The 27,606-nt window shown below is 39.9% G+C and overlaps 1 protein-coding gene and 1 long non-coding RNA gene across 3 annotated transcripts in view; one reads left to right on the top strand and one right to left on the bottom strand.

Annotated features, from left to right (window-relative positions):
* Positions 1-27,606, top strand: part of RASGRP3 (RAS guanyl releasing protein 3) — a 194,269-nt gene that overhangs the window by 95,111 nt on the left and 71,552 nt on the right. For both annotated transcript variants that reach the window (XM_063917967.1, XM_063917966.1), the window contains 5 exons: positions 516-593; positions 3,303-3,416; positions 17,163-17,278; positions 23,984-24,131; positions 24,904-24,940. In XM_063917967.1, coding sequence (XP_063774037.1) covers positions 516-593; positions 3,303-3,416; positions 17,163-17,278; positions 23,984-24,131; positions 24,904-24,940 — 493 coding nt within the window. The remainder of the gene's footprint in view (positions 1-515; positions 594-3,302; positions 3,417-17,162; positions 17,279-23,983; positions 24,132-24,903; positions 24,941-27,606) is intronic.
* Positions 1-27,606, bottom strand: part of LOC134910203 (uncharacterized) — a 126,174-nt gene that overhangs the window by 14,164 nt on the left and 84,404 nt on the right. The window lies entirely within an intron of this gene.

Consider the following 27,606-nt stretch of genomic DNA (forward strand, 5'->3'; position numbering starts at 1 on the left):
GTTGGGGGTATGAAGCTCCGGATAGTTACTATGGTAACCATAATCACACTGACATCATAGGGTTCGACGATTGTCCAAGTCTGATGAGGTCAGAGTGATTCACACACCGGCTGCTGTGTTGATTTTCCCGCTTGACGGGCTCCTGTTCTTTATGTGGTATGTCTATATAAACGTGTTTCAGTTGTCGATGTATTACTTCCTGATGATAATTTGAAAAATAAATTGAAACGTTGAAGAGATTTGGACGGCTGTCCGCTTTTTCATTCTGAGACCAGCATTAGTGCCGCATCACCGGATTGATATTGAATTACCTTTATGAGGGCACCAGCGAAAGCTACCAGAAAGGCTCATATGGAGTGCCGGAGCGCAGCATCCATATATATATATATATATATATATATATATATATACAGTATATATATTTAATGAAATCTAAGTGCATTTTGTCTGCTAATAAATTGATTTCATAATCTGATACTCTTCATCATTTAACATCATATTTATTTTCTTTACAGCTATCTCTTGATTTGTACCACACAGAAGATGATATATATAAACTTTCACTGGTGCTTGAGCCTAGGAACCCTAAATCGGTAGGAAACGGCTCTAAACAAATATACATTATCATACATTTTGTCATAGTTTTTTTGTGATTGTTGTCATTTCACATTTGCTCTGACAGTATAACAAAGCAAGCTTTTAGGTCATTTGATGACAATTATTATATGTTTACCATAGTAGAATACATTTATGTCTTATAAGTAAATTTTTAGAATCAGTAGTCTACTGGCATACTGCCATAGGTTTGACAGGAAAGAGACAGATTGTATAGCTGAAGCGGTTGCTAGAAAATATCAAGGGTATGTTTTTATTATACGAAATAACTGTGAATATCAATATCTGATATTTTAAAGGATAAAGAGCAAAATACAAACTTGCTTATATAAAAGAGCTATTAATAACCATCATGAATATATACAAACATTTCATGAGCTAACAAAAATGTAAGAAATTTCAGATACAATTAATTAAAGATGTTAGAGATAAAGATAATTGTGGAAGATTTTATTTTTGTTATGCAAATCCTAATTTTTCTCTGTACGTCTATTGAAGGACACAGACAGCGGGCCTCTCTCAGTCAGATATGGCTGATAACAGAGAACAATAGCTTGCACTCCGCTGCATAGAAAATGTTAATACTAAGCCACACATCTCACTTTCTGTCAAGGTATGGGAATGTTTACCTATATATTTGTGAATAGTACAAGTAGCTCTTTTATATAAGGCAATTTGCAGTATACATTTAGTACTAAGGACCTGATTCAGAGATGGATGCAGATCGCTGCATACACAGCAAGATTTACGTCCATCACCTCACATGCTGGCGACCGGCAAGGCCATCCAGCAGACGTGGCGCCACCTCTCGATGCATCCGCAAGGTTGACCCCTGGTAACACAGTTTGGCTGCACTGTCAGGTGGTCTGCCGCCATTCTTTAATTGGAGTGGCTGCATGTAACATCACACAGCTGCTACAAAAACGCTCCTGGCATGCCACCGTTCGCCCTGCCCTGTCTGCAGAACACCACTTTGATTCCCCTCCAAATGCCCGCCACTGTCAAGCACCTTGTGGGCACAAGGTGTAGGGCCCCACACGTGCACTGTGGCTGGTGCACATGCTGAGACCACCCAAATGCAGCTGCTGCGTACAGACGCGTGGCTACGTTCGAGTCTGAATGACCTCCTAAGTTGGGTTTATGTGGTAGTAAGAACTTTACTGCTCAATATGTCACAGTAGTGCCCAGATTTATCAAGCCGTGGAGAGTGATAAGTAGCACAGTGATAAAGTACCAACCAATCAGCTCCTAACTTCTTTTTTCAAACACACCCTGCAACATGGCAGTTAGGAGCTGATTGGTTGGCACTTTATCACCGTGATATTTATCACTCTCCAAGGATAAATCTGGGCCTAAGGGGTCTATTTACTTGTACAGAGGTAAATTGGACGGTGATAAAGTACCAATCAATCAGCTCCTTACTGTTATTTTTCAAACACAGCCTGTAACATGGCAGTTAGGAGCTGATTGGCTGGGACTTTATCTCCGTCTACTTTATCTCCATCCAAGGCTTAGTAAATAGACCCCTTAATTCTTTAACTTTTCATAAGCACACATTAATTTCTAGAATGATACTTAAGAAATCAGAGAGCATTCTTCACTGTCCAAGTTATGGATAATCATATACTAAGCTAAGAGAATATTTATAAATCAGAAACATGTATCAAAGCTCGGAGAGCAATAAAATAGAAAGAGGAAAAGTATCAACCAATCAGCTTCTGTCACTTTACAGGCTGGGCTTGAAAAATGACAACTAGGAGATGATTGGTATATATTTTATCTATCTCTACTTTATCTGTCTCCAAGCTTTTGATACATCTCCCAATTAGATATTATTTCCTTGGCTAGGTTAAAAGTCACAGTTACTGCAGTATTCTTAGGTCTTTCCTAATGTTATTCATCCATTGATTTAAGCAGTGAAAGCTACAGTAAGTGAGTGTCTTGTTCAATTAAAAGTAACAGCTTTTTTTTTTTATATAGGAAACAAGGTTCTGGGTAAGCACAGCTGTGTATTTAGGTCAGCTGTAAGATTAAGGGGGGAATCCAATTAAATGCACTAATTTTTCGGCCTATAAAAATGGGCTTACCAATGGTCATTATCGGGCTATCCAATTATAGCCCCTTTTTAACAAATAATTTCCCATTTTTGGGCGGTAATACTTGGGATCCAGAAAAGATTTAGATCGGATTCATCAAACCTTGGCGAGTGATAAATTGCACAGTAATAAAGTACCAACCAATCAGCTCCTAACTGTCATTTTTCAAACACAACCTGTAACATAGCTGTTAGGAGCTGGTTGGTACTTTATCACTGTGTAATTTATCACTTTCCAAGGCTTGATAAATCTGGGCCTAAGTACCTGGACCCATGTGTTATCGTGGAAAAATGGGGAGGTTATCATGGATTATGCTATGTGTGCCTGAGGCACATATAATTCTTGCTATGTGCTGGCACCAGGGGTTATGTGGATAGCCCCCGGCAAACCCATTATTAACAGTAAATTACTGTGGATAATTGGATACCCCCTAAAGTGTTAAACATGTTTTAGTATAGATAGATGACCTGCAACTATAACGAGCATCTATTCATTTAAAACAATTAACATTTGTAAATTGTTATATGTATAAATGCTAAACACTACATTGCAAACACTAAATACCACATTCAATTATCTATTTATACACAGCCAACATCACCTACAACTCCTAATAAGACAGATGCACCACTTGATTGGGCTTCTGCAGTGACTACAAAGCCTGACCCTACAATTATTAATAAGCATATACGGAAACTGGTTGAGGTAAGATGACTGTATTCTCTTTGTATTTACTATTATTCAAAACAACTTATTGGGGGAGATTCAAATGTTTGAAAAGTCGGTTGGCTGTCTGTTTTTTTCTGTCTATTAGATAGGAAAAAACAGACTCCCAATTGACTTTTCAAACATTTGAATCTCCCCCACAGTGTCTATTAGAAATGCATTATGCTATTCGTTAACATATGTATATACTAGCTGTTCTACCCGTCCTTCGCAAGGGAGTTTCTGATTTTCATGGTTGTAAATATAAATGAGGGTTAAAAATTGGGTAAATCTATAGAGATGTAAATTTGAGACGTCTGAATGTAAGTAAATATGAATCCATGGTTCTTGGCGTTACCTGAGGAGCACCTGTAGCAGATACGGTAAAAATTGACAGCAGCATTATTGTAGTTTATTAAATTCTACCCACTGGAGGTGCAATACAAATTTGATCTGATTGTCCATTTATCACAAGCCACGCATCGGTAATTAAGTTTTTATGTCAACTCCCTGTTCATCTCCTTAGGTTAAGTTTATTAATATTCTAATTAAGGTGTTTTCCTATTTCCAACCTGAAGAATACCTATGTTACATTTCAGCTTCCTAACATATCGGGAAATAAGAGAATTAGTGATGAGTCAGTCAGTCAATCAGTGAGTGAGAGATATGGTAAAAAGTGACAGGACCATTTTTGTAGTTTATGAAATTCTACACAATGGAGGTGCAATCCAAATTTTGATCTGATTGCCTGTTTGGGCATTATCGTTCACGCAACGCAAGCCATGCATCGGTAATGATGTCATTCTGTCAACCCCCTGTTCATCCCCTTAGGGGAGGTTTACTAAAATTCTAATTTTGTTGAAAAATTGTGCTTGTGAACCCACTTAACAAGGCGCCCCCTCGAAATTGTGCAACCACTACTGTGTAGTGAAAGATTTAAAATAGGTTTACGTTCCTTATGTGAACATCGATCTCCTCTTCACTTTAGAGCTCAGGCTTCACTGGCTCAGCATATGTAAAGAGAAATGAATTCTCATGTGTAGAAATGTCAATTTAATACATAGATTACACATGAACATGCAATAAGACAGAATAACAAATTCCCACTATGGTTCCATTTGAGAGTCCCCAGAGGACTAAAACAATTACCAAAAGTTGTGGAGAACTGGTGAATGGACAGTTCTCAAACAAGCGTTGTTAAACACCCAAAGAAAGTCTACCCGGGTAGGCAATCTTTCGGATGAGATGTTTGGGTACCGTGAAAGTGCTCTCCGGACAACTCTGGAATCAAGGGGTCCGCAACACTGTATAGCCGACGCATTTCAACCCTTGCAATCAGGGTCTTTTTCAAGGCAGTGTGTTTTGTAGTTTCCATATTTCCCACCTGAAGAATACCTATGTTAAAGTTCAGCTTCCTAACATATCGGGAAGTAAGAGAATTAGTGATGAGTCAGTCAGTCAGTGATTCTGTGAGAGATACGGTAAAAGTGACAGGACCATTTTAGTAGTTTATGAAATTCTACACACTGGAGATGCAATCCAAATTTTGTTCTGACTATTCGTTTGGGCTTATCTTTCATGCAATACAAGCAATGCATCAGTGATGCTGTCATTATGTCAACCCCCTTTTTTATCCCCGCAGGGGAGGTTTATTAGAATTTTATTTACGTAGTTTTCCTATTTCCCACTTGAAAAATACCTATGTTAAGTTTCAGCTTCCTAACTAATCAAGAAGTAAGAGAATTAGTGATGAGTCAGTCAGTTAGTGAGCGAATGAGAGATACGGTAAAAAGTGACAGGCCCATTTTTGTTGTTTATGAAATTCTACACACTGGAGGTGCAATCCAAATTTTGATCTGATTGTCCATTTGGACATCATCATTCACACAATGCAAGCCACGCATCGGTAATGATGTCATTATGTCAACCTCCTTTTCATCCGCTTAGGGGAGCTTTATTAAAATTCTAATTACGTAATTTTCCTATTTCCCACCTGAAGAATGCCTAGGTTGACTTTCAGCTTCCTAACATATCGGGAAGTAAGAGAATTAGTGATGAGTCAGTGAGTGAGTGAGTGAGTGAGTGAGTGAGTGAGTCAGTCAGTCAGTGAGTGAGGGCTTTCACATTTATATGTATAGTTCTATTTATGTTATTGATATTATTATATTTCTAACACTGAACCACTTACTGTTAAATTATAGTTTCAAATGTACAAATGGAAGCTACTGTGATGCATCCATACTTCAATTTACATTTATATGTACATTAAGTGTGCTTTAGTACTATTTGTTGATCCTTTACTAAGAATGGTATTCCAGGCTATAGCAAACATCACACGTAATGATGCTATCACTGGATCAGTTTATTAATGTAGAAAAGAATGGTCAAAATAATAATTTCTGTTTGTACCAGAACCTTTATTTTTCAGGCATTTTTACTAAGCATCCATGACTTAACATACTGCAAGTAAACATAAAAAATGTGACATGTTATCTTTTGAGTTACTCTTAGTCTTAACATTCAATAGGGAATAGAGTGTGTGGTTAATAAAGTGACAGGGTAATAAAAAACAACTAAAAAAAGCATCAGATGGGTATTATACATATACCTTTCAGCAGAGGCAGAACTCTGGGAGGCAACGAGGTCATCTGCCGCCGGGCTCCTGCTCTGAAGGGGGGCACCTCTCCTCCCATTCTGTGACACCATTCAATTAAGTTAATTGATAGCTACCATTATCTCTTCAGTGGCCAACTTCCTCACTGGTCCCTGCACCTTACAAATCACACCCTTTTTATTATACTGTAGATACACATTTTACATGAATATACCCAGGATTAGAAACTAGAAGCTATTTGCTCCTGTATAGGAAATATGAGAATTCTAACTACTGTATATGAAGTTACTTCTCTGACAATTACACGTAACTTCATATAGGTACAATTCTCATGCTTCCTGTACAGGAGCAAATAGCTCAATCAGTAAAGTGTCTGCCGTCAGTGTAACAGGTCATGGGGTTCTAATCCCGGGTATGACTGCTAAGAAATGTGTGATTTAAAATAAAAGACAATGAAATGTATATTTACAGTATATACATGTTTTTTTTTCAGAACACTTCATACACACACATACATACTGTATATATGCACACATACATACATACATATATCTATCTAAACATGGGGGGGCAACTGGGATGAACTTGCCTCCGGGCAACTGGGACGAACTTACGCCACTGCCTTTCATCACTTATTAATAGTATATATAATAGTCTGCCATCTATGTGACATTGCAGTGTTGAAAGGCACTGCCAGCTTCTGCAGGACAGTATTAGGCACCTGTTATAAAATACTGCATATTACAATTCAGTGCCTTAACTAGACATTTTAGCGCCGTGTGCAAGAAACGGCATTGCCCCCCCCCCTTTATGTAAAATAGGGGCAGTGCGCGTGTCAAAAATATAGGGGCATGGCTTCATGGGAAAGGGGTGTGGCCACAAAATAATACCAATTCATATTACGGTGCAAAGTAGTCTCTATTATTAAAATTACGCCGCACAGTAGCGCCACTACACCAGATAGAACCCCCTTTACACATTGCGACAGGTAGAGTCCCCTTTTTACACATTACGGCAGACAGAGTCCACCTTTTACACAATACGGCAGACAGTCCCCCTTTTTACACATTACGGCAGACAGAGTCCCCCTTTTTACACATTACGGCAGACAGTCCCCCTTTTTACACATTACGGCAGACAGAGTCCCCCTTTTTACACATTACGGCAGACAGTCCCCCTTTTTACACATTACGGCAGACAGTCCCCCTTTTTACATATTACAGCAGACAGTCCCCCTTTTTATACATTACGGCAGACAGGCTCCTCTGTGCAGGCAGTCAGGCAGATCCCGGGCAGGGGAGAAGGAGGAGGAGGGAAGGGACTCGAGAGCCGCAGCAGCGTACTGTAAGTGGTGGCGGCACCGCTGCAGCTGTTCCACTCCTTCCACATAGGCTGGCCTCCACTGCTGTGAATAATGGGATACACTTCCCTCATCCCAGCATCAAGCAACCAATTACAGTGTGCTGCTGCAGCTCCCGAATACCCCTCCCTCCTCCTTCTCCACTGTCCATGGAGCTGCTGGTCCTCTCCTCGTTCAGGCGGCTTGTAATGAATCAGTTTGACTCTTTACAATGCCGCTGACTAAAGTCCCCTTGGAATGGGGATGCGGCCAGTTGCGCCCTCAGGGCGCCTGCGCTGTGTGCCAGGCACACCTGGCACACACGTAGTTATGGCCCTGTTACAATTATAAGTAAAGCAGTATTAGATAACAGACTTAAATAAGAACATTTCTATCCAGCTGAAATCAGTATTTGATTTGCAGTTTGCACAGAATTTCTTGCAGTTTGTTTAGTTGCTTTTCCAACGGTGAAAGATTTCCTGGAATAATAACTGCAGCATACTGTATACCAAGTGAAAACAAACACAAAATAATATAGCAAGTTCAGGAAACAAAACTTCATAATTATAGGTTAATTCCATAAGCAACAGATGGAGACCCATAGTCCACTTTCCTACATTGTTCCTTACACTTCCGAGATGCTGTTAAAGTATTTTCCAAGGTAATGAAATGATAAAGGTTCTTATTCTTCCTCTGCAACTGAAAGCATCAGACGACTATGAAAACATAAAAATCTCAATCCCAATGAAAAAAAAAAAATATTATAATGTATATTTTTTTCTAATTTTTGAAGAGAACTGTTGTGATAATACTGTTAGTAAAAAATAATACTGCAGAACTTTTCTTTATAATATACAGTTTATACATGTGTAAATTGGGATTTCTGATGTCATCACTTTAGTGCTCATAAACCAAAATGTGTATATAATAGGAGTAATGTACCCCGCAATCTTAATAATAATTATGGATTATGAATTATGGATATTAGAAGGCATCTTTGGTATTTTTTTTTTGCCTGTTTAATAACTCCCAGGGGGATATCCTATTAGCAGTGGTATATTACGGCTGCTAATAGGTTCTCCAGGGGCTATCCAATTAGCCCTGATGCGGCACGCTCCTCCCCCCTAATAATCGGGGATTATGTTTCAGGTGCCATATCCCGAATCCCGTCTTCGGCCTCTAATTGGATACTGTGATAACCGTAATATCAAAAATCGCAATATCAGGTCCTTTTTATACCCCCCTCAGTGTATATTTTCAGTTTTATTGATTGTTTGACTAACTTATTTATTTATCTAGTTTGGTGTCTTCATCTGTCAGTATTGTGGCTAGTTTAATTAGTTAAACCTGCAGGCAACACTGTAGCTAACACTGTACTCTGAGGTCTTGCATCAATCGTTACTGTAAAACAATTATATCACACTAATTCTCTCCAAAATACTGATTCACAAATAGTGCTGGACTGGGGCATGCATTGACCATAGGGGTATGTAATAATAGGGGCCCACAAAGGGGCATGGCCAGTTACAATAGGGGGTGTGGCAGCCAACTACCAGACCTGAAGATGGTTGAAACAATCAGTTTGATTCTCAAACCGTAGTGCTTCCATTCTAAGACTCAATAGAATGTATAAAATTTTAGACCTTAATAAAGGAAAATAAAGAAATCTGAACAAGATGGAAAATGTTTGTTCCTGTTCTACATGGCCCAAGCTAGTTTGCTCTTGTGCCAGCCGATTCACAGTCAGTTCAACCCACTGAAACAAGTTCCAGTTAAATTTGAAAAACTTAGGTGTCTTTTGTTTGCAAATAATGAACTTTGAATGCTATTCAATAGGAGAGACTATAGTATATGCATATTAGTCTTGAGTTGCACGCACCTGTGGTGGCTTGTCAATACAAACATGGCTGCCTACTTACTAGCTTATGCTAAAACCTGAATCTGCTCGAGTACGTCTGCATGTGGAAGTCCATCCTGTGCACTGTTGTCATGTCAGCAACCACCTATCATCATTAGTTTAGGGACTTGCACCCATCCCACTCTGGGTGCAAACGGTCCATCACAAACAGGTCTCCCAACTATGTCTGCACTCTGCTAAAGAGCATTAAAGTTTGATTACTTGCCCTTGATTCTCCCATGAGATGGCATCCGCATGCTCGCCGTCTAGTTGATGCCCATAAGCGCCAATTTCACTGAAAGAATGCTCTGTCATTAGATCAAGCCATTCACACTTGCAAACTCCGTCTGTGTGTGTGAAACTCATGGGCAGTCAGCCCATTGTCTGTAGTTTGTGTAGTACCCTAACTCAATGTTATAGCTAGTGTTTGTCTGATACACAAATTGTTATCAATTGCTTATGTCTTAAAATACATGCGTTGCAGTTTTGCTTGATCTGAGGAGTACAGGCAAGGACAACAATGTATAAGCACCTTCATGTCATAATGTACCGGATGCTAGTGAGCTACAGTATTAAATCTAATGCAACTCTATCCTTCCAGGAGATCAGTTTACTTCCAACACATCAGGACAATCCTTTAATATTATCTCTTATACTAATTGTCTATCTGAATATATTGTTTATCTTATTTCATGCAGTTGTGGGCTACAACATGTAGGCCGCACTACACGTAGTTTGAATGTTCGCTTTTTGGAACATAGAAGAAATGTGTTGAGAAGATACTGTTTGCACAGCCTGTCTAGACATGTTAATAATAAACATCAGGGTGATATGGGAGTTCACAAAAAGAAACAGAGAAGGATTGGACTTGAAGTGGCGCACTTAAACATTAAATTGATACATAAAATATAACTTTTATTAGAGTATATTTGTTAAAAAGACCTGTAGCTGTGAAATATTAAAACCAAAAACATATAAATTGACAAAACAAAGTGTGATATGTGTGAATAAAAACACGCACTGTGCTAACTGTGTAGTGCTACACATATATAATATATTATAGGTACTATGACCCTTGAATCAAATTATATGTGTTGTTAGGCTGAGTGCCCAATGGCGCTTTGAAGTCACTGACCAGTTGTACTAGATAGGCTTACTGAGGGTACTGTAAAGTGCAATATTCCAATAGAAAGCTCCCCTTCAGTTTGGGCGCTGTGACCCCTAACTTATGTGCAATCATATGCTTGTATAGCTATGAGTCAGTGTTTATCCTCACTAGTGATCTCAATGTAATTAGCTGTTCTCAATCAGTTTACAGCAGGTAATATCTGAAGTCAGTGTCACTTTAAGTGAATAATCTGTTTGGGCGCTATGACCCCTCACTTATATGCATTCATATGCTTATACAGCTATGAATCCGTGTTTCTCCTCACTAGTGATCTCAATGTAATTGGCTGTTTTTAATCAATTTACAGCAGATAATAACTGAAGTCAGTGTCACTTTAAGTGAATGATAATTGATGTTCACTTATATGCTTATACAGCTATAGATCAGTGCTTCTCCTCACTAGTGATCTCAATATAATTAGCTGTTCTCAGTCGATTTACAGCAGGTAATTAATAAAGTTAATATCACTTTAAGTGAGTAATCACAATGTTCATTAGTGATATTGTTAATGCGAGACACTGTAATGTCCAAGAATGCATATAAACTCACAGTTTTCCACAATATTCACTACTATTATAGTGGAATATAGATCATAGCTGTGAGGCACAGGGTTTAGTGAGCTGTTTGAGTATTGCACTAATGCCGTAAACTGGAACACTCCATCAGCTGTTAATAGCAGTATATCCTAACTGGCTATTTTGTACTTATCAGCTGTGTGATGGAAACCTATATATCAAATAAACAGCATTTCTCAATGTAGTTAGCTGTTCTCAATCAATTTACAGCAGGTAATAACTGAAGTCAGTATCCCTTTAAGTGAATAATCTGTTTGGGTGTTATGACCCCTCACTTATATGCATTCATATGCTTATACAGCTATGAATCCGTGTTTCTCCTCACTAGTGATCTCAATGTAATTAGCTGTTCTTAATCAATTTACAACAGGTAATACCTGAAGTCAGTGTCACTTTAAGTGAATGATAATTGATGTTCACTTATATGCTTATACAGCTATAGATCAGTGCTTCTCCCCACTAGTGATCTCAATATAATTAGCTGTTCTCAGTCGATTTACAGCAGATAATTAATAAAGTCAATATCACTTTAAGTGAGTAATCACAATGTTCATTAGTGATATTGTTAATGAGGGACACTGTAATGTCCAAAAATGCATATAAACTGACAGTTTTCCACAATATTCACTACTATTATAGTGGAATATAGATCATAGCTGTAAGGCACAGGGTTTAGTGAGCTGTTTGAGTATTGCACTAATGCCGTACACTGGAACACTCCATCAGCTGTTAATAGCAGTATATCCTAACTAGCTGTTTTGTAATTATCAGCTGTGTAATGGAAACCTATATATCAAATAAACAGCATTTAACCTGAGTAGCACATAAACACTGCTAGATAATTGTTCTATACTTGTAAAGTAACAAGCAGTGCTGTAGAGATGTCTCAGCTGCTACATTAAGCAGTGTATCTTAGTCTTGCTACAATGTTGCTAGTACATGCAGCTTGCTGAGTCATATGTGGTTAAATAATCCTCTCAGTGCAGGAAAGCTTGTGAGCTCCATCAGTGTCATGAGGCTTCACAATAGCCAGCTCAGCTTTAGTATAGATCTCGCTCTATTCCTAACAACACAATACATTTAGCACATTGTTATTATACACAGCAGCACAGTGTGGCTCGCCGACACGTGTTTCACAGTTAAGTTTTTTCAGGGCCCAGGGCCAACACATATAATTTGATTCAAGGGTCATAGTACCTATAATATATTATATATGTGTAGCACTACACAGTTAGCACAGTGTGTGTTTTTATTCACACATATCACACTTTGTTTTGTCAATTTATATGTTTTGGTTTTAATATTTCAAAGTTATATTTTATGTATCAATTTAATGTTTAAGTGCGCCACTTCAAGTCCAATCCTTCTCTGTTTCTTTTTGTGCATAACTATATATTGACAACAATATATTCAGTGGCAGCACCCCCTATATAATTCAAATATCTGATATAGAATATAACTAGGGGTTTCCTTTGTTCTAATTTGGAACTTTTCTATAATATGCTAGTGCAGCAGTATCCCTATCCCTGCTAACGTACAAATTGCAACTGGTTGATATGGGAGTTCTTAAGATTCAAGGCATTGAACATATCTCAAAAACTTGGCGAGGGGGCGAGAGATTTAACATCCTTTGCAAACGGGAAGCATTTTGGATCTTCTCACTGGGAACCCTCTTCCCACAAGGTCTTAATGAGAACATTGAAATTAACCATATTTGATGCCCTATACCTGTTTATAATTTTTCTGAAACTATGATTATGTTTCATTCTCCCTTTTCTTCTGCCATTTTCATTATATTATCTGTATCAGTAAGGATTTGATAACTCTTCCGATAGTCCAGGGTTAACCTGTATTATGTTAACCTATTTCTCTGCTAATTCCCTCCTCTTATTGTCCCTTCTTATTTAGGTTAAAATCAGTCTAGCTATACATGTATATGGTACACATGTTTAGCAATTCTTTTGGGTTGATATCCTCTGAGACTCAGTGCAGCTGGTTTAAATATATCCAGTTGTATCTCTGTTCCGGTGGAAGTGTCAACTCAGAAAAATAAATAGACTTTATATTATTAACAACTGGCTTTTTTAGCATTTATGTATGTGCATGTGCCCTCTCTTTATACATAGATTTATGTGGGACTACTTCTCTCTGTATACAAGTATACATATATGTTGTTGCGCATAAATAGAATTCACCATTGTCATGTAATTTTTGGTTTGGTCATATATAGGTTTCTCTCCTTTTCTTTAGTTGTATCTATTTTGTTCTCTAGAGAATTATCATTGGAGAGAGCTTATTCTCTTTGTATGTTTTGTTGATTGATCTATTACTCATTTATATATATATATATATATATATATATATATAAAATTACTGCAAAGTATATCTGTTTTTAAAAAAAAATCATATAATCTCCCAAGCTCCATACCATCCATAAATAGAAATAGAGCAGAATCTGTTAGTACTAATATCTATGATACAATTAAATTTAAAATAATAAACTGTAGATATATATTGCTCCAGTTTATCTCGGATTGGAACCTGCATGTGTCTGCGTGTGTTGGCATATGAGCGCGGTGCTTATCCACTGAGCTATAGAGATTAGTTCATTTGACAGTATTGCTTTTCTGTGTATTTGTCTTCAATGCTGCTAATGGACGCCACAGCTTTAAGTCTGAAAACTTTACATTTATACAATCATGTGTTTATCTCTCTTCCATTACTCTCTTTGATAATATGGTTTTATTTACATGTAAGTTTATATGGGATTATGCTTTTTTTAAAAATCAATCTGGATAAAAATCTCTGGATAGAGATGATATCAGGTGGTTCGAATAATCAATGGACCACACATATGCTGTAATTAGTAGAAGTCTCTATGATTGGATGCTTTCTATTTAAATACTTTTCTGGACATTGCTGAGAACACTTTCTGATGAAACCGCATATCTATGCTAGCGGAGAAACGCGTCAAGGCTGCCTTCTCATTCACCTTTACTGACCTGCTCTGATTGCCATATCATCGGCTGTACCCAGGGACAAACGGACTATATAGTGACTGATTCCACTTCAACAATCTATGTGAGTAATCTACACTCCAATACTGCAATAGGCTCAACAAATCCATCTCCTTCGGGAGCCGGTAATTGGAGCAATTTAGAAATATCAGCTGTGAAGTGTCGTCTTCAGCAGAATTTCAGCGACATACTTCATTCTAACTTTTTGCATGAGTAATCTACACTCCAGCACTGCATGAGGCTCAACAAATCCATCTCCTTTGGGAGCCGGTAATTAGAGCCACACAGCAGTACTAACTGTGAAGCGCCGTCTTCAGCCCAGTCTCCGGGTTACAGCCATACAAGTTATTATGTTTTAAACAAGAGTCATCATATGGATTCCCCATAAAGTTAAAACATATGGACTTTATAAGTTCAAGAATAACCTAATTTACCAAAAAGGAACTGGTAACTAGTATTGTTATTGAATGCCGTCATCCATTGTTATGTACAGCTGCGCCCTCCTATATTTCCACTGATGGGATTTCTCCTTTACAGCTGAACAATTCTTCAACACAGAGATCCCAATCTTATGTGGAATATCCACAGGATAACAAACTAAGGTGCCAGCACAAGTATAAGAGCATCAGCTCCTACTATTACGGAACTTTCAATAATTGGTTTCCACTAAACATTTATTTAGCATCAGTGACAGATCCGTAATTTGGTGTTTTTTATTATTAGTTTTTTTATATTCTAATTTATGAATGCATCCATTATATTAGTATTTTATACATTGTAATTTATGTAACAAATACATTTTGTTTATATACGATAAACTAGCACTCTCTTTGGTATATAGTTGTTTATTATAAATAATTACAGAATATTTATTTGGGAGCTGCTTTTGTCTTTAGAATAAATTGCTTTTATCCAGATTAATCTACCAAGTGCACCTGATTAGCTTTTTCTAAGGGAAAACTCACTTTAGAGCTGCTATTTTATTTGCATATTAAATCTAAACATTGACCCATTGATCCTCAACACCTCACTGGAGTTGTGCAAAGTACCCTCCTGTCTCAAATGTTCCACAATCATCCCAGTCTCTTAGAACTCCATCGCCAAAGACCTGAACGACTACAGGCCAATCGCATTGACATCTGTGGTCATGATAGCATTTGAGTGACTGGTGCTGAACCACCTGAAAAAAGTGTCCGGCCCTCACCTGGACCCACTACAGTTTGCCTACCGAGCGAACAGGTGTGTCGAAGATGCAGTCAACATGGGGCTGCACTTTATTCTGCAGCACCTGGACCTACTGGGCACCTATGCAAGAGTCCTGTTTGTTGACTTCAGCTCATCGTTCAACACAATTGTTCCCAGCATCCTGCTCCCCAAACTACACTGTCTAGGGATCCCAGAACCTACCTGCTACTGGATAATGAACTTCCTGTCAGACAGAAGCCAGGTGGTTAAAGCTGGAAAATTTTCATCAAGTGTGCACATGAGCAGCACCGGGGCCCCCCAAGGATGTGTACTCTCCCCCCTGCTCTTCTCCCTGTGCACCAATGACTGCTCCTCGGAGGAGCAATTGGTAAAAATCCTAAAATTTGCTGATGACATCACCATCATTGGTCTAATCAGGGATGGGGAGGAGTCTGCCTACCAACTGGAGGTAGACTGGGTGGCCCCGTGGTTCAACAACCTTGACTTGAACCCGCTTAAAACAGTAGAGATGGTGGTGGACTTTAGAAGGAAACCAACTGATCACCGGCAGCATAGTCCCATTGGTGGACTTCTTCAAGTTCCTAGGCTCTAAGATCTCCCGATACCATCACAGGAAAGGCGAACTAGAGGCTGTTCTTCCTGAGGCAACTCAGGAAATTCAACATCCCAGAGAAAATGTTGCTCCTCTTCTACTCTGCAATCATTGAGTCAGTATTAAGCTCCTCAATTATAGTCTGATACGGCTCCATCAGCTAAAAAGACAGACGCAGGGTCCAAAGAGTGGTGGGGATGGCGGAAAAAATCATCCGTACCGACCTACCCTCTGTTCCGTACCTGTACCAATCCAGTCTCAAGAAACGAGCAGAGAAAATTGTGGGTGACCAGCTGCATCCAGGACATGACCTGATCAAACTGCTGCCGTCAGGCAGGCGCTACAGGACCATCCCGGCCAAGTCTACTAGGTGTTCAAATAGCTTCTTTCCCGAAGCAGTCCAACAGCTGAACAAAGACTAGCATGCCCAAACAAGTAACACTGCTCTGTGCCCGCGAACTTATGTATGTTGTGTGTTATATGATATGCTGTATGATGATATTCTATATGTCCCATCCCCCCCTCTTATGTTGTTACTCAGCTGCTGCAATGTAAACCGGAAACAAATTCCTAGTATACGCAAGTATACCTGGCCAATAAAGCTGATTCTGATTTTAAAGAAGCATTAGCTCTTATACTGTGACACGTTTCTTTGCTGTATAACAGAATGTCTTTTTAAGCTGTTTTCTTTAGACTAATAAGCAGGAATGCTTGTGTGTGTGTGTTTTTTTTTGTATTACCGAAAGCTTGACATATATTTCAATCATCTTTTGTTGCATGTCTGAATTGTATTAATCTCATTTTACATAAAGCAGTATTGTTGTTTATTTGATTTCGGTGTTTGCTCCATAACTAAAATAGCAAGTGTTAGAATGTTAGAATTCTAGAATTCTAGCAAAAGTAGCACAGATGGTGTAATTGTTAGCATTACTGCCTCACAGCACTGAAGTCATGGGTTCGATTCCCACCATGGCCTAGCTGTGTGGAGTTTGTACATACTCCCCATACTTGCGTGGGTTTCCTCTTGGTGCTCCGGTTTCCTCTCCCAGTCCAAAATATATTAGTAGATTAATTGGCTCCCCACAAAAATTAACCCTAGCATAAATGTGTCTGCCATGTACAGTACATGTGATAGGGAATATTGATTGAAAGCTCCCCTGGGGCAGGAACTGATGTAAATGGCCACATATTCTCTGTAAAACACTGCGGAAAATGTGTGTGCTATATAAATAACTGGTAATAAATAATAAATTAATAACATGTTATTTCTGTAAGTGTATTACCCCAAAATGTAAATTAGCACTTGACCCCAGCTAAGACTTATTATGTAATTTTCAGTCTGTTTTTAGAAATTATGACCATGATCACGATGGGTATATTTCTCAAGAGGACTTTGAGAGTATCGCTGCAAACTTCCCGTTTCTGGACTCCTTCTGTGTTTTAGACAAGGATCAGTAAGTTGGCTCACCCTTGTGATTGTTATATTATGTTATGATCTCATTGTTGGCATGGGAACTTTACATGATACTGTTTGGCATGAGAACGTGAAACACTATGGAAAGCTCATTTTGTTTCCTGTAAAAACTACTACTAGAGAAAACACATCTATTTACTGCAATTATTAACTGTATTAAATAATCCATAAAAAGCTATATATTTTCATTTAGGCACTAAATTGAACAAAGTTACTGGAGTGCTCATTGGGTGCTTTTAGTTTTACTGCACATTTAGGGCAACTTTAAAAATCATTTTGTCTTCTAAATTTTATTTTTCAACATTTAATTTGATTTAGTTATTAAAAAATTGCCATAGATGTTGTTCTGCACCCTGCTGTCAAGACTTACAAAAGCAATACAAAGACAATAGCTTGAGAAAGTTAAGTAGTTTATAATTAATGTTAATTGCACAATATGCTGTAATGGTAATTACACAATATGCTGGAAGCATTGTACAAAAGAAAAATGAAGTTGTCCTTTACAGTACTTTATAATGAAAATGTCAAATTTGAAAAACTTTACAGCAGGCACAAATATACACATGTATCATTCTATACCTCTCCAGAGCATAACATACTTATTATGAGGGAACAGGAAAGAACTCAATGTTCTTGCATGCCACTGCTAATGCCAGTGATCTAGGCCTAAGAGTCACTTTTACTTGTGGCACAGGCAATCTGCCCACCTAACATGCTTCACAGGCCTGAAGCCTGATTGCACCTATGGACCTAATGCCCGACACCTGACTAGGGAGGGGGGAGCGGGGGTGGTATATTACCGATGACCATGCCTGCCTACCAATAAGCTGGGAGAGACTGCAATGGGAGCTTTGTTTCACTCTTTGCTCACCACAGACTGTCTACTTATGTCCTTAGTAAGTCCACAAACAAAGATTCCAGTTGACACCCATGTGTTCCGACCCTCTCTCAGGTCTTTCTCAAGGTAAGCTTTGGATGACTCTAAGGCTTACCTTGAGAAAGACCAAAGGAGGGTCAGAACACGTGGGTGTGGGCTGGAATCCTCGTTTGTTACCGGACTAAGGGCATGCGGAGACAGAGCTGACAGTCTGTGGTGAGACCTGGAACTGCAGACGGGAATTATTCACCTTGCTCATAAAAACTGTCCGTTGCCAGTTCTGTCTAACTGCTGGTAATTTGCCTACAATTAAGCTACATTAATATTATCCATGCATACAATGAATGCCTATTGCTACTTGTTACATTTTATGTATAAGTGTTTTATGTATTAAATGGCTATGTGTGCATTTTTCATTGCGTGTTTCTAGAAAAACAATGGCTTGAGAGAAGTGGAGCTCCTTGACGCCTCCTATCACATAGGAACGGATTTCACATTTTAATTAGAAAAATGTTGCCACATGTGCCATCACATATTGAGTGTGACTATATTCTGGTCGGAAGCGCTGGTGAAACCATTTCCCCATCTATTGATATTTGTTGGATGTGGTCCTCTGTACAGAAGATGTTCTCACAGTTCTAGGAAATCCTTCAGTCTAATCAAACTTCTGCTGGTGATTATAGTCACTAGAAGTTCTACTCACAAAACTCAGCAGGCACTAACAGTATGTCTTAAAATGAAAAGTTAGGGGTTTGTTCCTAAAATATATTATGTTTGTAATACTCATTTATAAAGTATAGATGAAGTGTGTTGCTTTGGACACCTTACATGGTTGGTAATGGCCACTTCCTAGCTGCAGGTTCTACAATTTGAAAGGTGTGGTAAGGAGTTCTGTCCAAACACTGCGAATTACTGCAATCGTTTTCCAACTGAAGCCTTAATTTATTAAATGATATAGTCTCCTCAGCAGAATACAAAATAGCTGACAAACATCAAATTAATTCATAGGTTATAACTGAGAACGTTTAACAATAAGAAACATCTTTATTATACTGAAATCTGCAACTGGAAATTGTCACATAGTGTAATTATAAACCATTACCTGGGACAGTTAACTCAGAACTACTTTACCTGCATGCATATACAAGGTGAGGCTAACAAAAAAGAACCTCCCAGACTTTAAAGGTTAACAAAAAAGGCACAGTAAATGCTATTAAAAATTTTAGTACATAACCTAAAAGTGCATGCAATATAATTAATTTTTATTGGTTTTGAATATGATATCGTCCAGATGGTGGCCTTCATTTGTGATACACATTTGCAGTTGATTTCTGATTTGCATCACTTGGCCGGTCATTTCTGGCATTATTGCTGCAATCTCTCCACTTTCATTTGTCTGGCTGTGTCAAAAAGCAAAATTTCCTTCCTGGGCAGAAAACAATCTTTATCAGCTTCATGAAAAGCCCCTACACAGCTAATGGGGAAGGCGGTGGTGTGGGGGGAAGGGGAGGGGGGGGGGCATATGAAAGCTGAGGTCTACAAACATAGACCAAGAACCATTAATGAAGGCTGCTATACTCCAAGAAATAATGTCAAATTCAAAAACAATTGCAAATAAACTGTATTCCATAATCTTTTAAATTTTGTACTAAAATTTTGAATAGCGTTTACCATGCCTTTTTTGGCTCACTCTTTATACACAAACACACACACACACACACACACACACACACACACACGCACAAGCATGCACACACACGCACATATGTATTCATACATTTCAGTGGAACACATCAATTGTTATGTTATAAATATTCAGATTGCAATATCTAGCAGAATCTGCACAATACTGTAATTGTTAAATGTTAAATAAAAGATTGTCTATGCGAACCAACAAATGTTTAGAAATACATGCAAATAACAACACAGTGAATACCTAAATTTATATTCCACTAGATAGTGTATGTTTTCCCGTTTAGTCCAAGCAATTAAGTTCAGCTCAGTTTTTTACAGGTGGTGCACATTTAGATGTCACTTTTCCTTTGTTTCCTGTGTTGGTTAGCAATACTACATGAATGCTATAATTAAAGCATTCCTTTGCAAATCATTGGCTAGCAGTATTTTACTCTGCAGTGATCACTGTCTGAATTCATTCACAAGAAACAATAGTATCTCTTTCCTGTACAATTGGCTGTTATTTTGTAATATACTTTAAGGAACTAGTGACAGAGTATCTTTTAATGTTTATATTCTAGCAGAATTATATCTCCTATATCTATCAATGTTTCATGGTCTATCCTCCCTTTTTGTGTAGTAATCAGATCTCTTTAACAGCCGAAGAGTATTTATTGAACTGCCTTAGCTGAACCTGCAGATGATGTGGCCTCTTTTTGCTTAGCCTTTCCCCTGCCTGAGGAGGTGCAGCTCCTTGTAGCTCTTCTGTAGAGTTTAGTTAAAGAAATGGCACCTGTCTGCCAGAGAGTGCCTAATATCATTTAAACAGATTTGTAACTATCTTTTCCATACGATATTGTGCTGCAATCGAGTGGGATAGCTTTTGCACTTCTCTTGGGGCTAGTGTGCACCCTATAAAGCCTCTTAACCAACTATGGATACCAGAGTGTGGTGTAAAGGTGTGAAGCTTGGATTACTAGGGCAGTACAAACCTCTCCAGACACTTGCTCTTTGTCCCTGGAGTTGTCAGTGAGGATTTTACTTCCCCCTGGCTGGAGGCTCACCTCAGTGGATCTGTCTCTTGAAATTCCACCCACAGATTGCCTTATAGGGATAATGGACTGCCTTTCCAGCCACCTTTGGAGGAGGAAAGTTCTACCTCTGTCCTCACAGTATCTGCTGCCAAGCACCAGAAGCTGAGGGTCTCTCTGCCAGAAAGTACCACTGCTATGTCCTCCAACACAGTGCTGCCACTTCCCTCTGCTCACTGGGAAATGTTGGGGCTCAGACACCCCCTCCTGCAAAGCAGAAAGTTACCTTAGACTGCAGAGGCTGTTGGGGAGGGCTGCTATTTACAGACTCTCTAACTTACTTACCTTTCCACCTCCACCAGCTGCTGCTGGGTCCAGCAGCTTTTATGTCATGTGCTGCTGGCTCACCACTCCATCACTTACTCCTTCCCAACACAGTTAATAAACATCAGTGTGAATATACACCTATATATACTGTATGTATGTATGTATGTATGTATGTATGTATGTATGAATGTATATATATATATATATATATATATATATATATATACACACATATCTTTACATGTATATATCTATCTCTTAGGACCCAGCATGGGTAGGCACACCTAGGGTCTGGGGTACCACATTCTCAAAAAAAAAAAACTACAGGCAGTTTCTTGATAAGCCTCATGATCTTCATTGAGCAGATTTAAAAAGCTCAGGTAGATCTTTACAGACTCTCTAACTTACTGTACTTACTTCTTCACCTCCACCAGCTGCTGCTGGGTCCAGCAGCTTCTATGTCATGTGCTGCTGGCTCACCACTCCATCACTTACTCCTTCCCAACACAGTTAATAAACATCAGTGTGAATATACACCTATATATACTGTATATGTATGTATGTATGTATGTATGTATGTATGTATGAATGTATGTATGTATGTATGGGTACTCACTATACGATATTACATGCAATATTGGTACTTTGGACCAATCTGCATGACCATAGTCACACAGTATGTACACTCAATAAACAGTTTTCACTCGTCATTCATCGCATTGTCCCACTGGGTTTCTGCACATTTCATGGAACAATTCCATGGATGATGCTGTGTTGTTACATGAAGCATGTAACAATATATTGTATCATCGTATGTTGGATTGTGTAATGTGTATGGCAATGCGATATATCATTACATTGCTTTCCACGATGCTAGGTCAGGTGTGTACCCAGCTTTAGGGGGTGATTCAGACCTGATCGTAGCTGTGCTAAATTTAGCACAGCTACAATCATCCACACTAACATGCTGGAGGAAACCCAGCACAGGGCTAATCCGCCCCACATGTCAGGCCCGGCCCCACCGCACAAGTACAAAAGCATCGCACAGCGGCGATGCTTTTGTACTTGAAGAGTAACTCCCTACCAGCGCAGCTCCTGCGTGCTGGCAGGGAGTTACTTGTCATTGTGATGGTCGTAGTGGCTGCGTGTGATGTCACGCAGCTGTTGTGGCCCGCCCCCTGCACAGTCCGGCCATGCCTGCGTTGGCGGGACTTCGACCACAAAACGGCGGCCAAACGTCACTGTGCTGCCCTCTACCGCCAAGAAAATGCCTCTGCCTGTCAATCAGGCAGAGGCGATCGCTAGGCTACGACAGCCGTCAGCTATCTGCCATGCGCCGGCGCACTGCAGTGCCGGCACATGCGCACTTCTGACCTGATCGCTGCGTTGCACGGCAGCGTGTGATCAGGTGAGAATGACCCCCTTAGTCCGAACAGGGACTGTTGCTGTCCTTTTCTTACGATACGATATGATTCATTTATTGTCATTATCAAACAAAAGTTGACAACGAAATTCAATTTGTACAACACACCAACCGATGATAAAAAAAAGTAGGACATAGGTATAAAAGAGCACACAATAACACACATTTGAGATTTTACACATTATTCACAATGAGTGCTTAGCATGCGCACGGCAGTTGGAAAGAAGCTGTTCCGTAGGCGACCGTAGGCTGCCGTAGGGCAACTTAGTCAAAAGATAAGCAGACGGATGACTAGAATCAGACAGTATACTCCTAGCTCTATTTATCAATCTTGCTGCAAAAAGATCTTTAACAGTCTGCAGCTGGACCCCAATAATTTTACCAGCTGAGCGAACCAAGTGCACTAACTTTCCTTCTCATGGATGATACAGTTTCTGTACCAAACTATGATTCCATAAGTTAAAACACTCTAAATAGCGCATCTATAAAAATTCATTAACGTACCAACGCCCACACCTGCAACCTTAAGACGGCAAAGGAAAAATAAGCGTTGGTGTATCTTTTTAACTATTGAATGAGTATTAACCACCCACGATAAACTGGAGGAAACATGGAAATCCTAAGAACGTAAAAGAATGAACAACCTCAAAATTTGACCCGTTTATAGATACTGGGAGTAGTGAAAAATCACAGCTACGCCTGACATCCATCACCAGTTCCTTGGTTGTATCCACATTTAACAGAAGGTGATTAACCTCACTCCAGGCCACCAAATTCTCAATTTCCCTACGATAACTCACCTCAGTCTCACCAGAAATGTATCCAATGAGTGCTATGTCATCCGCAAATTTTATAATTTGCACAGTATCAGAGGAAGACACGCAATCATGGGTAAATAGCGAGTAAAGAAGGGAGCTTAGTTCACAACCTTGTGGGACTCCCGTACTAATAGTTATAATCTTAGACAAAAGGCTACCTAATTTTAGTAGGTGTACCAATACCTAAATCAGATAGCTTACCTATAAGTGACCGGGGAATTACGGTATTAAAAGCTGAGCTAAAATCGATAAAAAGAATCCTTATATAACACCCTCGCTGCTCCAGGTCACTTTGTGATGGGTTTGTTCCATTATGGCTGACTTGTATTTCACTCTAGTGTACATCAGTCCCAGCAAAAGCAATATTCAGATCATTTATACTGTCTACACACAGTAAGCTGCACCCATGCTTTTATAAGTTCACGTAATTTGTTATATGTATTGTAAATACATTCACTGAGAGATTTTGCACCTATGAAATATTAGACCGATTTATTGCTATTTTAATAGTGTTTTTTCTTTGTCCTTTCCACAGAGATGGTCTAATCAGCAAAGATGAAATGATGGCTTATTTTCTGAGGGCCAAATCTCAGTTTCACTGTAAAATGGGACCTGGGTTTGTTCATAACTTCCACGAGATGACATTTCTGAAACCGACCTTCTGTGAGCACTGTGCAGGATTTGTACGTTTATTTTATTTTGTTGTAAATACGTTTTATAGCCAGAACTGTTGTAGGTTATTTCAGTACATCACATTGTATGGAAGTATCCTATAGGAATTACATACATAATCCTGCCGGGTGGGATGACGAATGTCAGTATCCTTACAGCGGCATCCCCTGCCCAGCAGAATGCCGGCAACGGGGCAAGTGGTATGAGTCCCCTTGTGGGGTGAGCAGGCATGCTGCAGGTTCGGTGCATTCTATTCCCTCTCTATGGGTGTTGTGGACACCCAGGAGTGAGAATAGCCCTGGTGTGCTGGTATTTTGGCTGGCGGCATTGCCGGCTGGTGGGATTCCGGTGTCGGCATCCTGACAGCCGGGTTCCCAGCAGTCGCAAATTGATTGGATCCCTCCTATAGAACTGTAGTGAACAATGCGACAATGTTCACTGCAATTAACAATACTTAAACTGTGTATTACAGTAGCATCACTTTGATTATAATAACACCACCAGCTTGACATGACCCGGGTGTGTTAGGAAAGATGGAACTTTGAGTGTTGACTTTGTAGTAACACACTTGCACCTTTTATATTTTGGAAGCATGCACTAATAGTGAGAAGCTTGGAAAGACTTCAGTAAGAATACACATGCATTGGAGCTGTGGAAGGCAGGAAGGGTGGAGGTGTATCCTGTTTATGTTAGTGTAGGAATTGCTACTTCCTATGCTGTGACCTGGTTTTCCTTCTTGATTCCCTTACATCTGTCTTTAACCTGCTTTGTCTTTCATTTCAGCTCTGGGGTATAATCAAACAAGGATATAAGTGCAAAGGTAAATTACAAGTGCCTTGTTTCAGTGTGTGCATTATTGATGTAAAATATCCACAAGCCACCCATGAGAATAAACAAGTATACAGTTTACTATAATTCATCAGTATATACAGGGTGTCTCACTTGCTATTGGCTCCAAAGTTTTTCTTATACCTTTAAATAATTGGCATAATTTAGTGAAATTTGACACAGACATACCTTGGTCTATGAGAAACATGAGGAAGTCAGAGCAAGTGCTGAAAGTGTTCACCATTAGCATCCATTCCATGTTATGGAAGGTTTTAATCAACATATCGCGCTTAATGTTTTTTCTCAGTGCCATAAGAGTCCGTGGGGTAAATTTACTAAGGTGGGAGTTCTATTTAAGATGGGATGTTGCCCATAGCAACCAATCAGATCTTACTTCTCATTTATCTAGCACCTTCTAGAAGATAATACCTGGGCCAGTATTTACTAAAAATCCGAGTTTGCCCGATTTGTGTTTTTTTTTCTAAGTCCCAATCCGGGAATTCACTAAGCACCAATCTCTGCAGTGTTTGGACTATTCGTAATGGTTTGAATGACAACGTTCACAAATACGAATGAATAGACCATCGGTCAAACGCGGCTGTTATTTGATAGAATACGGGCATTCACTATTCATTCGTATTTGGGTGTTAGTCTCTGAGTGCTCAAGTGCGGGTCTGTTTTTTTTAGATTCGTTAAAAAAAGCAGCAATAAAATAGACCTGCTTTTTCCAGTCGAGTTTGGATAACCATGCACGGATCAGTGAGATCTGTGCATGGTTATCTATGGGAAAGGGTCTGTTTAGTGTAAAAACGGGAAAAAAAATTGCGCGGGGTCCCCCCTCCTAAGCATAACCAGCCTCGGGCTCTTTGAGCCGGTCCTGGTTGACAAAATATGGGGAAAAAAATGATAGAGGTTCCCCCATATTTAATCAACCAGCACCGAGCTCTGCGCCTGGTCCTGGTTCCAAAAATATGGGGGACAAAAAGCGTAGGGGTCCCCCGTATTTCTGAAACCAGCACCGGGCTCCACTAGCTGGGGAGATAATGCCACAGACGGGGGACACTTTGATATCGGTCCCTGCGGCCGTGCCATTAAAACCCCAACTAGTCACCCCTGGCCGGGGTACCCTGGAGAAGTGGGGACCCCTTCAATCAAGGGGTCCCCCCTCCAGCCACCCAAGGGCCAGGGGTGAAGCCCGAGGCTGTCCCCCCCATCCAAGGGCGGCGGATGGGGGGCTGATAGCCAAGTGTGAAATTGTGAATATTGTTTTTAGTAGCAGTACTACAAGTCCCAGCAAGCCTCCCCCGCAAGCTGGTACTTGGAGAACCACAAGTACCAGCATGCGGTGGAAAACCGGGCCCGCTAGTACCTGTAGTACTACTGCTAAAAAAATACATGGGACCCCTTTCAGTGCGTGGTCGGGTTTGCGGTTTTTTTTTTTTTTGCCAAGTACGTGGATTATTCAAAGGCCGGATTCTTCACTGGATTTTGTGAGTATAATTTTTTTCACAGGTACCCCTAGGATTCTACATGGAGAAGAGGACCGAGCCTCGTGGGAACATAGGTAAGTATGTGTGTATGTTGGTGTGCTTGTATGTAATAAAGTTGTACTGTCACGGTGTGTGTGTCCTGTTTTTTTGGGGGGTATTTTTTTAGTAGTAGTACTACAGGTACCAGCGGGCCCGGTTTTCCACCGCATGCTGGTACTTGTGGTTCTCCAAGTACCAGCTTGCGGGGGAAGCTTGCTGGGACTTGTAGTACTGCTACTAAAAACAATATTCACAATTTCACACTTGGCTATCAGCCCCCCATCCGCCGCCCTTGGATGGGGGGGACAGCCTCGGGCTTTACCCCTGGCCTTGGGTGGCTGGAGGGGGGGACCCCTTGATTGAAGGGGTCCCCACTCCTCCAGGGTACCCCGGTCAGGGGTGACTAGTTGGGGTTTTAATGGCACGGCCCCAGGGACTGATATCAAAGTGTCCCCCGGCTGTGGCATTATCTCCCCAGCTAGTGGAGCCCGGTGCTGGTTTCAGAAATACTGGGGGACCCCTACGCTTTTTGTCCCCCGTATTTTTGGAACCAGGACCAGGCGCAGAGCCCGGTGCTGGTTGATTAAATATGGGGAGACCCCTGTCATTTTTCCCCCCATATTTTTTCAACCAGGACCGGCTCAAAGAGCCCGAGGCTGGTTGTGCTTAGGAGGGGGGACCCACGCAATGTTTTTCAGATTTTTAAAGACTTTAATCAACTTTTTAAGGTACACAATGAAGCCCTGCATGGATCTCACAGATCCGGCCGGGATTCCTTGTGTTTTTTCAGGCAGTGTTTTACTCATCACTCCCATAAAACACTGCCTGATCTTACGAATCACATCGACATCGGAAAAAACGAATGTGCAAAACTCGGCAGCTTAGTGAATGATTGTATCAGGATTCAAAAAGTTGCAGTAAAATGCACCCGATACCATTCGAGTTCAAACACCCTTCAAAACGGCCAAAACACGAATATTAGTAAATATTGCCCCTGGTATCTGTTTGGTTGCTATGGGCAACATCCCGTTTTAAATAGAACTCCCATCTTAGTAAATTTACCCCCATGGCTTTTGCTTCTGGCATTGTCGGATGGCCTCCTCCGTGGACATCCAATAATGTTCCAGTG

Source organism: Pseudophryne corroboree, chromosome 4 (genome assembly GCF_028390025.1).
Source record: "Pseudophryne corroboree isolate aPseCor3 chromosome 4, aPseCor3.hap2, whole genome shotgun sequence".
Taxonomy (NCBI): domain Eukaryota; kingdom Metazoa; phylum Chordata; class Amphibia; order Anura; family Myobatrachidae; genus Pseudophryne; species Pseudophryne corroboree.